We start from the raw sequence: 12535 nt of genomic DNA on the forward strand, positions 1-12535 counted from the left end.
TTGGATTTGACAACGGATTCTTAAATATGACACTAAAAGCATGAGCAGCAAAAGAAAAAAAAATAGGTATACTAGATTTCACCAACATTAAGAATTTTTTAAAACAAAGTTGAAAAAAACCCTAGAAAATGGGAGAAACTATTTGCAAATCATATATCTGATAAGAGACTGGCTCCCCAAATGTGCCAGGGACTCTTAAAACCCAATAACAAAAATACAAATGACCCAATTAAAACTTAGTCAAAGGACTTGAACAGATATTTCTCCGAAGAAGATAAATACATGACAAACAAGTCCAAGAAAACATTACTCAATGCCATTAGTAGTCACAGAAATAAAAATCAAAGCTACAATAAAATACCACTTTACATCCACTAGGATGGATATAATTAACAAAAGACAACAAATGGGAAAAAACCACGTTGACAAGGTTTACAGAACTGGAACCCGTGTACATGGCTGATGGAAACAGAAAGTGGTCCAGTCTCTGTGGAAAAGAGCCTGGCAGTTCCTCAAAAAGTAAACATAAAATGACAATATGACCCAGGAATTCCAATTATGCAAATATACGTGAAAGAATGGAAAACAGAATCTTGAATACATGCACATATGTGTTCACGGCCGCAGTAGTCACAGGAGCCAAGGCACCGGAAAACAGCCCAAATGTCCATCAATGTATGAATGGAGAAACAGATTGTATCATGCAAACAACGTGATAGTAGGCTCACATCAACAGGAATGAAGTATTGAGATTTGCTCAACGTGGCTGAACTTCCAAACATTGGGCTAAGTGAAAAATGTCTGACACGAAAGGCTCCATGTTACATTCTTCCATTTATATGAAAAATGGCAATTGGTCAACCCACAGAGACAGAACCTAAATTGGTGGTTGCCAGGGGTGAGAGGAGAGGTGACTGGGGAGCAGCTGCTTATTGGGTCAGGTCTCCCTTTGGAGGGATAAAGATACTCCGGAACTAGATCTAAGTGATAGTTGTACAACCCAGTGGGCCTTCTCAGTGCCACCGAGCTGTTCACTGTGAAATGGTTGATGTTACGCCACGCGACTTTCACTTCAATCAAATTAATTGGATTACATGGAATTCTCTCACCAAACCTGAAGGCTATCTTTCTGAAAAGTACTGTACTGAACAAAATCAAGCTTTTTTAGACAATGGGGTGCTTTGTCTAACCCTAAAAATGGGTGTTCAGAAGTTGTTCAGGCCATGTAACTAAAACATGGTAGAGGGGGATCTCCTTCCACATAAGCCAGTCTGCTGGCACTCAAAATCTGATGCTCCAAGCAGTCATTTTTTTTTTCCCAAATTGCATGGTGGATTAGGAAATATTGGGGCAGCAACACTGTGGGCTGACAGAAATTACCCCACAGCTCTCGCGCTCTGTATCCGAGGCCTCCTTTAAACATTTTCAATATATTCCACCGGCTGTGATTTAATATCATTTATCCTTACAAGTGTCTTGAGTCTTTGAGAGATTTCCCGTGCTGCCGGTGGGCATCACATTACAGGCCTCACGATGATATTTAGAGGCTGGAGTATCCTTGAAGATGTGTGACGTGGTGTTTGGTGTGAAACAGTGATTGGCGGGGAGCAAACATAGGCCCCCACAGAAGAGGCCGGAGTTGGGCTGAGTTCAGAAGGTGGTGGCAGGAGCCACCGTGGTCCAGCGAAGGGCATGAGGAAGTGCTTCCATTCAGATGTGTATTTTGAGAGAAGGAGAGACAGAAAAGCAAGTGCATATCCTTTTCTTCAATGTTACGTAATCTTCAATGTAGTTGCAAAGTTCACACTGACGTGTCACAGATAATAAGCTTTAAAATCGGTGTCAAAATGAATTTAGTCATGTAGGGAAAAAAAAATAAAATGCCAGTGAAGATAAAAAGAAAGCTTTTCCCCTAAAATTCTAATAAGGGCCAGATAGAACTTGGAGGTTCTTCTGCTTAGCGTTTTTGCCTCTCCGTGTTATACACGATTCCGTCTACAGAAAAGTCCTCACCTTCCTGCTATAACTGATGTAGATATTTGGCCATCACACTAGAAAGGAAGTGTTCTTTATATCTTGTTCAAATGCTTACTTATCTGTAAGTGTTTGATGAATAAATATTTGCTGGGTCACACGCAGCTCTCAACAAAGATACTATGAAAAGTTATTAAAATAATAGAATGCGTTACAGAACCTCACAGATCTGGTCATTTAACACGTGGTGAGGAATGACTCATTTATAGGAACAAATCATTTTCTTGAAAGAGTGAGTGAGTTTCTTTCGTGGCAATGTGACTAATCCAATACACTAATATGAGATAAAAATCCAGCATCTTGTAAATACATACTATCATTGAAATGATTGTTTATTACTACTGATTGTTTTAAGGGTTTATGAAAAAGTTTGGCCTATTTTTTTTTTTTTTGGCCTATTTTTATTTCAACAGAACGAGGTAGACTAATGGTAGGATTATGATGATTAGTGCTAAAATTTGTATCATAGCATAAAATAATATAGTATTTAAAGTGAACAATGAACATGTACTTTTTTTGTTGTTGTTTTGAGAAGGAAAGTGTAACCAGAAACTCTTATGTGTATAGATTATAGTGTCTGCTAAGGTAGACCATTCTTTCCTTTCTATTATTCTCTAAAGGGTACCTGAAGTATTCAAATTCTTAAAACTTACATAGAAGCAGTGGTGCAAATGTGCACAGGTAGCCCAGAAGTTTTGAGAGGGAAGGGATTAAAATTTCAATTTTTCCCACATTTTTCAAATGTGTGGAAATACATTGGTCATGGGCTCGGGTAGCCTGCAAATATATAACAACAGCAACAGCAATGAAGTGGCTGAGGTAAACTGACCATAGGATAGAAAGCACTGGACCCGCTGTCTGGGACCCCGAACCAAGGATGATCATTGAAAGAGACCCTGCGAAGGTCACAAGGACGTGCCCTGCTCTAGCTGTCCCGGAAGCATTTTGCACTTAAGGAGATTGGCCTTAAGTGTGTGTGAGTTGATGAAGGAGCTGTAGTGTTAGCTGTAGTGATGTAGGAGCACTAACTGGGGTCAGTGTAGACAACAAGGATGCCAGGTTGACATCTTTTATACCTTAAAGAACCTCTATGACCTAGTTAGGTGTTTCTTTGGTTTCAAAAACAGAGATGAGAGAAAAAAGGAGAGAAATCCTTGCTAGGGTATCACCACGAGGGGAGAATTTCTTTGGTAAAATTGGTGGCTCATCCGATTTCACAGCCAGTCATCGAAAATTGTTCAGACTCAGGGGGAAAAGCAGATAGACAGGAATGGAAATCCTTAATAGAGTATAGGGTTGGGCCTCCTGCTTGCTCTGGCAGGGGAGGTTCACTGCTGTCTTTTTCAAACACAACTTTATTAACATATAACTCACATAGGATCAAACTTAGCCATTTGGAGGGTGCCATTCAATGACTTTTGGTATATTCGTGGAGTTGTCGAATGTTACCACAATAAATTCTGGAACATGTTCATCACTCTTAGCATCACCCAGTGGCAGTCACTCCCTGTTCGCTCCCACTCCCTAGCCCCAGGCGACCACCCGTCTACTTCCTTTGTCGCTATAGATTTGCCTGTTCTGGATGTTTCGCACAAACGGAATCATACCGTGTGTGGTCCTACGTGAATGACTTTCCACTCAGCATAATGTTTGCAAGGTCCATCCATGTTGTGACAGGTGTTGGGACGATGTTCTCCTTTATTGACAAGGTTCTCCATTGTATGGGCCGACATTCTGTTGACACACCCACGTCTATAGATGGACGTGGAATTGTTCCCATATGTTGCAAATAATCCCACCGTGTACACTCTTGTACCACTCTTTCTGGGGATGTATGTTTTCATTTCTTGAGTAGATACAGATAGAATTACCAGGTTATAGGGTAACTCTCCATCTCACAGTTAGAAGAAATCACACATTGTTCTCCAAAGAACACACTGACCTTACTTCCCCTCAGAAATAGATGAGGACTCTGATATCTCACCCATGATTCTTTTTTTTTCCCTTCCTTTTTCATTACAGACATTCTAAGTAGGTGAGAAGCAGCATCTCGTGATTTTCATTTGCATTTTCCCAGATGGCTCGTGATCACAAGTGCATCTCCAGATGCTATTGGCCACGCATATCGCATCTTTGGAGAAATGTCTATTCAAATTCCTGTCCATTTTTTATTTGGATTATTTCTCCGTTTATTTTGGTGTTGTAATGGTTCTTTGCAAATTCTAGATATTTGTAGGTCCTTTATCATCTACATAATTTAAGCATATGTTCTCTCAGGCTGGGGTGGTCTTCACTTATTTGATACTGACCATTGAAGCATATATATTCCAAATTTTGAATGAGGCCCAACTTACCCGTCTTCTTATTAGTCACTGGGCTTTTGTGTCATATCTAGGGAAGCACTGCTTAGTTCCCATTTTGAAGATTTACTTCTGTATCTTCTCTTAGAAGTTACATACTCTAATCTCTGGTCTATGATCCACTTTAATTTTTGCTAATGCTGTGAGGCAAAGATCCAACTTCATTCCTTTGTACACAGCCCCAAATTTCATTTACTGTAAAGGTTATTCTTTCCTGGTTGGATTGTCTTGGCTGTTTTTTTTTGGGGGGGGGGCTTGAGTGACCACAAATGTTATAATCTGGTTATTTCTGGACTCTTAGCTTTATCATAGTGATCTATAATATACTCTTATACTCTTATACCAGTACCATGCAGTCATGATTGCTGTTAAAGTGTTCCTTTAAAAAAATTTATTTCTTTCAGGATGATTATAAATCATAGCTAACTTAGATTTGTATTTATCTATAGGAGAAAATTCTGAATAGTTAAGCCTTTCCATTTTTTTTAAAAGATTCTATTTATTCATTAGAGACACAAAGAGAGGGAGAGACACAGGCAGAGGGAGAAGCAGGCTCTCTGTGGGAAGCCCAATGTGGGACTCGATCCCAGGATCCCGGGATCACGACCCGAGCCACAGGCAGATGTTCAACCACAGAGCCACCCAGATGCCTCAACCTTTCCATATTTTTAAATGGAAGTTTATTCATTTGTGAAATCAAAAAGTCTGAGCAGTACTGTTTCCAGGCAAACTAACTCATGGTTGGAACAACCTAGTCAACGTGAAATTACAGGTGTTCCTCCCAAGACCAGCGACCATCTATCGTTCCCTGGAATTGACATCATGCACACATGTTCCCGAGACGAAAGCAGTGTCTGATTCCTTTGTGAAAATTCTCACGTTATAATCATGGTCCACGTTGAGTTTTCCATTCTTTTAGGGAGGAGAGCCACTTGTGGCTGCTCAGAGTCAGAGTCCGAGACATAGGACCAGCCACAGGTGACCACGGCACTGGTACATGGCTCTTGCAGAAGGGAAGCCAGTGACCCCTCTGCAAACCTCAGCGCCTCCTTCAGGGGCTCCGGCCTTCCTCCTGGGGGTGACTGCTTTTCTCTCTGCCACCCTGGGAGGGGAGTAGAGCCACAGTGATAGAGACCCCCAAAGGCTGGGCAGGGACAGGTGATGCTTGTGTGCTAAGCTTTTTCAGAATACACCTACACGACTCAAAAGCCAAAGGGTAGACTTTGTTGGTACTTTAAATATGTCTGAATTATGCTTTGTCTTACAAAACTCTCTTTGAATGAACAATTTAGCGCCACATTAGTCTCGGCAGAAAGGCCTTTGTTATTATGAGTACCTGGCAACTTTAAAGGGATCTAATTAATCCCAGTCTACAAATAAAGTGTTTCCACCTCAGTGGATTTTACCTAGTAAAAATGTTTAAAATAAGTAGTCTCCTGGGTAAGATTTCTGAATTCAGAATTATCCCCCGCCCCCAGATCTCATTAGCATTCTTAGAGAAAAATAAAAAAAGTAAAATAAAACTACAAACAGCTGAAAGCTTCTGATTAGAAGTCTGTTCCCCTGCTACCAGGAATAAATAAAATAAATGCTGAGATCATTTGTAACTTACGTTTCTGAAAGATTAAAAACTCGTTGAGGGTCTCCATTCTCAATGGCATACGTTATCGGGTCACCCTCTCGATCAGTTGCCTTCAGAGAGAAAACATGATTGAATTATCGAGTCATGGACACAGCTCCTGGTTGGTACCCTGGAACACAGGAGCGGGAAACCAACAGCACAGAACATCCCCGAGACACCTGGACACACAAGGGATAAGAAGATGTGCCAACGGCAAGAGGTAAAATTCAGAATTTCCTATCACCCCAGCATGTCTGTCATTTCCTCTCCTCTGAAGGTGGTGACAGTGAGTAAGAGGAATATCGTCCTAATGTGCACATAATCTTACCTGGCGCAGAAATAGAGTGATGGTTCGTGTATTTAATTTTTACACGAGTGTATCTCTACAGTTGAAACAGATGTGTTAGACTCTGTGTCCATGTTTACAGGGTAAAGGCATTGTGTAGTCCACTGGTTCCCTTTTTTGCTGGGAATATGTCAAGTCAGGAGGCTTCATGGTTTAAGAATCCTGAATCTGGAGCCGGGGCACTTGAATTCGAAACTGGCTCTGTGTCTACACATGTGATTAATTTTCAACGTCTGAATTTGGAAATGAGAACGGTAACAACACAAAACAGTCAATCAACACTGAGAGGTTTAGCTGAAATGACTGGTGTCCAGGCACACAGGCCAACATCTGATGCGTTGAAGGTTTCCCATACATTCTTCTCTCTCCTTCACCCAAGTCAGAGGAGACCGGGCCAACAGCTTCTGACTTGGAGGTACACATTCCCAACCCTGCCTTTTCCTCTGAATTTCAGCATAACCTGTGGCCTCCTTGAGCACCCAGCTGGATGAGGGACAAGCATCCCCAACTGAAAATGTTCAAACCCCCAAATCCTGCTGTCTCTCCATCTTCCACCCTCAACATAACTGCAGGCTGGTGCTTTCAGGCTCCATCACATCATAGTGACCCCTGCACACCTCTGTTTGCTCAGCCTCATATCCTGACTGTTCATTCCTATTCTCCCGTGCGCCCCCCATCAGCAGATCCCACTGGGCCGACCCTTCAACCGTCTGCAGTTATGTGCTTATGTCTGAGCTCCATCCCTACCACATCTTCCCCATGGATCACGGGAATAGCTGTCTTCCTGGTGGCCCTGCAGTCAAATTTGGGTGAGCAAGGTGACCACTTCCTTCAGGCCTACCTCTTATTTTTTTTGAGTCATGCTTTTGCATTATTACGGATACACAGTCACTAAAAGGCAATGAAATAGTAAACTACCCAGGGTAATACCTTGAAGCATTGCATTTATATCTAAATCTGACATTTTAAATTTAGTTGAATTCCTTATCGTAGAAATCTAAGATTTATAGAGTAAGAAACAAAATATTTTTTAAAACAGTCTCAATGGAATTGAGAGTAGATGCTTCATAAATATCAAGCGATATCATCCTCTTATTTTCTGTTCTTTGCCAGGCAAGTATTAGCCAAAAAGATGAAACAGAACTGCAAATAATGACACAGGGAACTTTCTGAAGAAACACAGAACTATGCTATGTTAGTGAGACAGGGAGATTGAAGGACTCCATAAAAATCTGCTTTTTGCTCATTTTCTGGCTTCTATTCTTCCTAGGACCTGCACCCCACCTTATACATGCCATGCAGGATGTCCTCCTTGTAAGGGACAAGGAATTAATGATTTCTTTGGACTTATCTAGCACAACATATAAAATCTAAGGAGTGACTGGGCAAGAAAGACCAGATGAGGTCATCCTGTGTATCTACCCGACCACCCCACTAGACATCTCAACCCCAAGACCCTTGGATCCAAGGAATGTGACTTATAGAGGACACCTGGGCACCTGTTCTTGCTCTGACCCATCCCTGAATACCCTAGAGGACACGACAAGCACACTAGACCCTGAATAAAGATGAGACTCTCTCTCCTTTCCTTTTTGTGTCTTCCAGACAGTCTGGACCTGCACTCTCTCTGTATCTTCAATAAACTCTGCTCTCACCTCCTGCTGGCTCGCATTTGTTTTCCATCCTGCGCACAGCCAGGGGCCCTGTTGGTTGGTCCCGTGGGAGCCCCTCTGGGTCCTCAGTCCTGGCCTACCTATGTCATTAAGAGACTGCCTGTTAGCACTGAAAAGCTCATACTACACTTTTTTTTTTTTCTGTTTTTCTCTTTCAGTCATTTTTCCCTGTCATACTGTTATAGATATTACCAATTTCTTTTTGTTTGTTCGCTGGCATGTGGTAGTGGTTATTTTCTGAAAGATGGCTGATGGTCTTGTATTTTCATAAGAGCCAAAAGAACTGGATTCTGGAGCACGATAGCTCTGTGTAAATAATGCTAAGTCCAGATTAATGTTAACCTTTCTTCTAATGGATTGGATCTACTCTAATACTTGTTACTGTTGCTGTGGGATGAGAACACTGTGAACGCTGTGCCATCTTACGTATTTAAGTCATTATGTTGTTATGTTCCTAAAATAATGCGAGAGAAATTCCTAGAGGATTTTCAATTTTTCATCCACATTAATTACTTTCAATTCCTGAGATACCTTGAAATACTTCTTTCCGTTTTCTTTGGCCATTTAAATACTTCTGGTTTTTAAGAGATGGGAGGGGCAGGAATGGGCCTACTTCATTCTCACATGGGGTTGCACCCATATGGAAACTCGACTCAGGCCCAGGATTTGGAAGGAAATCCTTTTTTGATTGTTTTATTTCTTTCACTCTTTTAGCCAATCCTCTGTGGTTGTTTGAGGATCTGTGGCCAACGGTGTAGTAAGTAGTGAGGATTCATCATTTCTCAGTCAACCAAGGGAGGGGGAATGGTGCTATCTGGATTAGAGCTCTGAAATCTATCCACTACATGTGTTAGCACTTGTGTAAACACTGTGTGTCTCTACTTGTCGATATTGAAGGAGAGAAATTATTTCAAGTTTTAAAATTTATTTTAGAGAGAGACTACGAGTGGGGCAAGTGTGGAGGGAGAGGGAGACATGGAATCTCAAGCAGACTCCCCGCTGAGCACAGAGCCCCACGCAGGGCTTGATCTCAGGACCCAGATATCATGACCTTAGCCGAAATCAGGAGTCGAGCACTCAACTGATGAGCCACCCAGGTGGCCCCAGAAGAGAAACTGTTTAAAGGAAGAAATAACACATAAGGGCAATAACTAGAAAAATCAGAAAAAAAAAAGCAATGATTCTTTGAGTATCTAGATTTGATCATGTGAATATTTCTGACCTAAAATACATTTCTAAAAGCATTTTATAGCTTTTTTCCCAGGGTTGCCTGGATGGCTCAGTTGGTGATGTGTCTGCCTTCGGCTGAGGTCATGATCTCAGGGTCCTGGGATGGAGCCCCATGTTGGGGTCCCTGATCAGTGGAGAGTCTGCTTCTCCCTCTCCCTCTGCCCTTCCCCTGCTACTTATGTGCTCTCTATCTCTTAAATAAAATATTTAAAGGATAAAAACAATAAAAATATATAGTTTTTTTTTCTACATATGAGTCTAGCCAGTCATCTCTAAAAGATGGGAAGAAATTCAAATATGATCAAATCCTTGAGTTAGAATTTATTGACTCTTTACTGTGTGTCAGAAACAATATTTTCATCCTTGTCTTATTTATTTTTTTAAAGATTTATTTTTATTTATTTATGACAGACATAGAGAGAGAGAGGGAGAGAGAGAGAGAGAGGCAGAGACACAGGCAGAGAGAGAAGCAGGCTCCACGCAGGGAGCCCGACGCGGAACTCGATCCCGGGACTCCAGGATCTGCCCTGGGCCAAAGGCAAGTGCGAAACCACTGAGCCACCCAGCGATCCCCTCGTTGTCTCATTTAAACCTCACAGTAACCATATAATAAATGGGAAACGCAAAGGACTTCAATTAGAGGAGTCTTTCTGTCACCACTCCAGTTACACTTCTCTATAATTTACTTAATTGAAAGATACATTTTTTTAAAAATTTGGAGATTATAGTAACTTTCATCTTAAAAAAGGGAGAGAGTAGTGTGAATGTCTTCCATAAGAGAAGAGAAAGGCATTTATCATCCTTTATGCAAATATAATTTCAATGCCTTTATTTCTGATCAGTCAAGTCCAATCTGAGCCCGCTGTGCAAGGTCTGCAAAAGTATGGGAGCAGGGGTCTTCTGGGGGCTTCCTGGGTGGGCTCCGGAGCCAGCCACCTGGGCTGCAGCCCTGGCTATACCCTCTCCTCCTAGGCAAGGTGTCTCAGCACAACATGAAGCTAAAAACAGTATCAATAATGGTTATTAATCATCTGCACTGTGTTCATAAGCACTGGGGCTTCCACACACACAAAATTCTGTGAGCAACACAGACGAGAAATTCTCCCTTTGTGCAACTCACACCATAGTAGGGGGAGACAGAGACAAAGCAAAATAATTCATGAAACTAGAGCTTTCAGGTCTCTATAAGTGCTACTAATATCTAAAATAATCAGGGAGGACACTCAGGGAGGGACAGGGAGGGCTTGCAGTCCTATGTCGGTTGTCAGAAAGCTATCAGGAAAATGTGAAAATTTGCAAACATTTGTGGAGGGCGAGAGAGAGCAAGTCATGTGGGGAAGGGCATTTTGGGAGAGGGCACAGGGAAAGAACAGCTGGCTCCTGTTTTCTTTGGCCTCCAGCAAACAAGCTGAGGTTAAACACCTCAGGTTAAATAACTGAACGATGCTCACGTTGCACAGCTAGCAAGTGATGGAATTCAGTCACTGGTCTGGTGATAGAGGTTGAACAACACAATGAGCTACGATACAGCTAATTGTCCTTTATTTTTTGCTTGCAGGTCAAAGAATATCTTTACTTTTATTTTTTTTTCTTTAATTTTATTTAAATTCAATTTGCCAACATAGAGTCTCTTTGAAGATCAAGGCCACCACTATTTCTAGTCTGCTCAACCAGATAACTTCGCTGCGTATAACTCAGGTCTCCCATTTGTCAGAAGTACCAATAGGGACACAAAGGTATTTATCTCAATAAGCGCGGTGCTTAGACACTGGAAAAAAAGGAATTTGGAAAAAGAAAACAAATCTTCTCTAAACTAATATTCCATTCGTGTTAAAGATGAATACAGCCATCAAATACCATCTGGTAGAGTGCACTTTATGCACACAGAATGATTCTGCACATTTCACAGGACATTAAGACAAAGTACCTGCCCCGAGGGGTTCTAAAATAGATAAAAATCAACAGATTTAGATGATCTTTTCTTTTTCTCACTTAGGCAAACGAGTTCTGATTTATGTCATTAAACTACTTGACAGCAAGAACTGAGGTTTTCAGTTCAATACAGCAGTTTTTCCAAAAAATGTGTATGTGGGCACTCCTGGTGTGAAACTGCTGGCCCTTTGACAAAATCTTAATGTTTATCAATCTCTTTTGATGAATAATTCAGGCTTTTCTTTTTTTTTTTTTTTCAGGCTTTTCATGTCAAGAAGCGCTGTTTTGTCATTTACGATCCTGATATAAAATTTCCTTTTTTGAAATAAGTTCATTGACGTAAAAATGTCAGAGTATTCAATTTTCTAAAAAAAAAAAAATAGTTTGATAAATAATATGCAGCGTAAAATAGCTAAACCTTGGAAATACAGCTAACGTAGAATGCTCCGGTGATTCACGAGCGCAACTTAAGACATTCCATCCTGTCCAGCCATTAACTGTATTTCTCACTGCCCTCATTCTCTCTTGAAACCATTTTGAACACGTTTCCAATTCTCCCAGGACTACTGTACTGAAACTGCTCCTTTAAATATCCCTAATAAATTCCATATTAGTAAAACCACTGATCAATTCACAGTTATTCTGTTGCTTGGTTTTGTTTGCTTGTTTTTAACATGATCTCTCAGTGGCATTAGACATAAGTGATCTCTCCCTTCCCTTTAATACACTTTTTTCCCCTAAGGCAACTTCAAGACCTGTCCTCTTTTGGGTCACCATTCCTGATCCTTCTCATTTCCTTGGCACCTTAAAATCAGTCTTTGGATGTCTTCTACATTAGCCCCCTTAAGAAGTTCATCCAACTTCAATATTCTAAGTAGAGCATAAATGCTCAAGACCCCGAATGTATATTTCTAGCCCAAATTTCTTCCCCCTACTCAGTAGCTTTAATTAGATGTCACAAGACATTTCAAGTTTAATATGTCTGAAATTGAATTATTCTTCCTCTGACATCCTTTTCATTCTGGCTAATGGAAATTCAATCCTGCCAGTGGCTCGGGCTTATCTCAGTAGCCACTCTTCACTTGTCTTCTGTCCCAAATCTAATCACCAACAAATCTTCTAGTGTCTACCCACGAAATATAACAAGGTGGAAACCTCTCTCATCATTTCCAGGAATACCACTCCAGGCTCATCTGGACTACTGATATAGCACCCTAACTAATTTGCTCAATTTCTCACATCCTCAAAAGAGAATCCATATGATCCTTTTAAATATTGTTTATTCGTGACACTGCTCTATGCAAATTCTTCCATTACTACACGATTTCACTGAGAGTAG

General features: G+C 41.0%; 1 protein-coding gene across 2 annotated transcripts in view; it reads right to left on the bottom strand.

The window, feature by feature from the left end:
• PCDH15 (protocadherin related 15) overlaps positions 1-12535 on the bottom strand; it is an 869139-nt gene that overhangs the window by 253330 nt on the left and 603274 nt on the right. For both annotated transcript variants that reach the window (XM_077874888.1, XM_077874887.1), the window contains exon 17: positions 6007-6086. In XM_077874888.1, coding sequence (XP_077731014.1) covers positions 6007-6086 — 80 coding nt within the window. The remainder of the gene's footprint in view (positions 1-6006; positions 6087-12535) is intronic.

The sequence above is a fragment of the Canis aureus genome, chromosome 27 (genome assembly GCF_053574225.1).
Source record: "Canis aureus isolate CA01 chromosome 27, VMU_Caureus_v.1.0, whole genome shotgun sequence".
Lineage (NCBI taxonomy): Eukaryota > Metazoa > Chordata > Mammalia > Carnivora > Canidae > Canis > Canis aureus.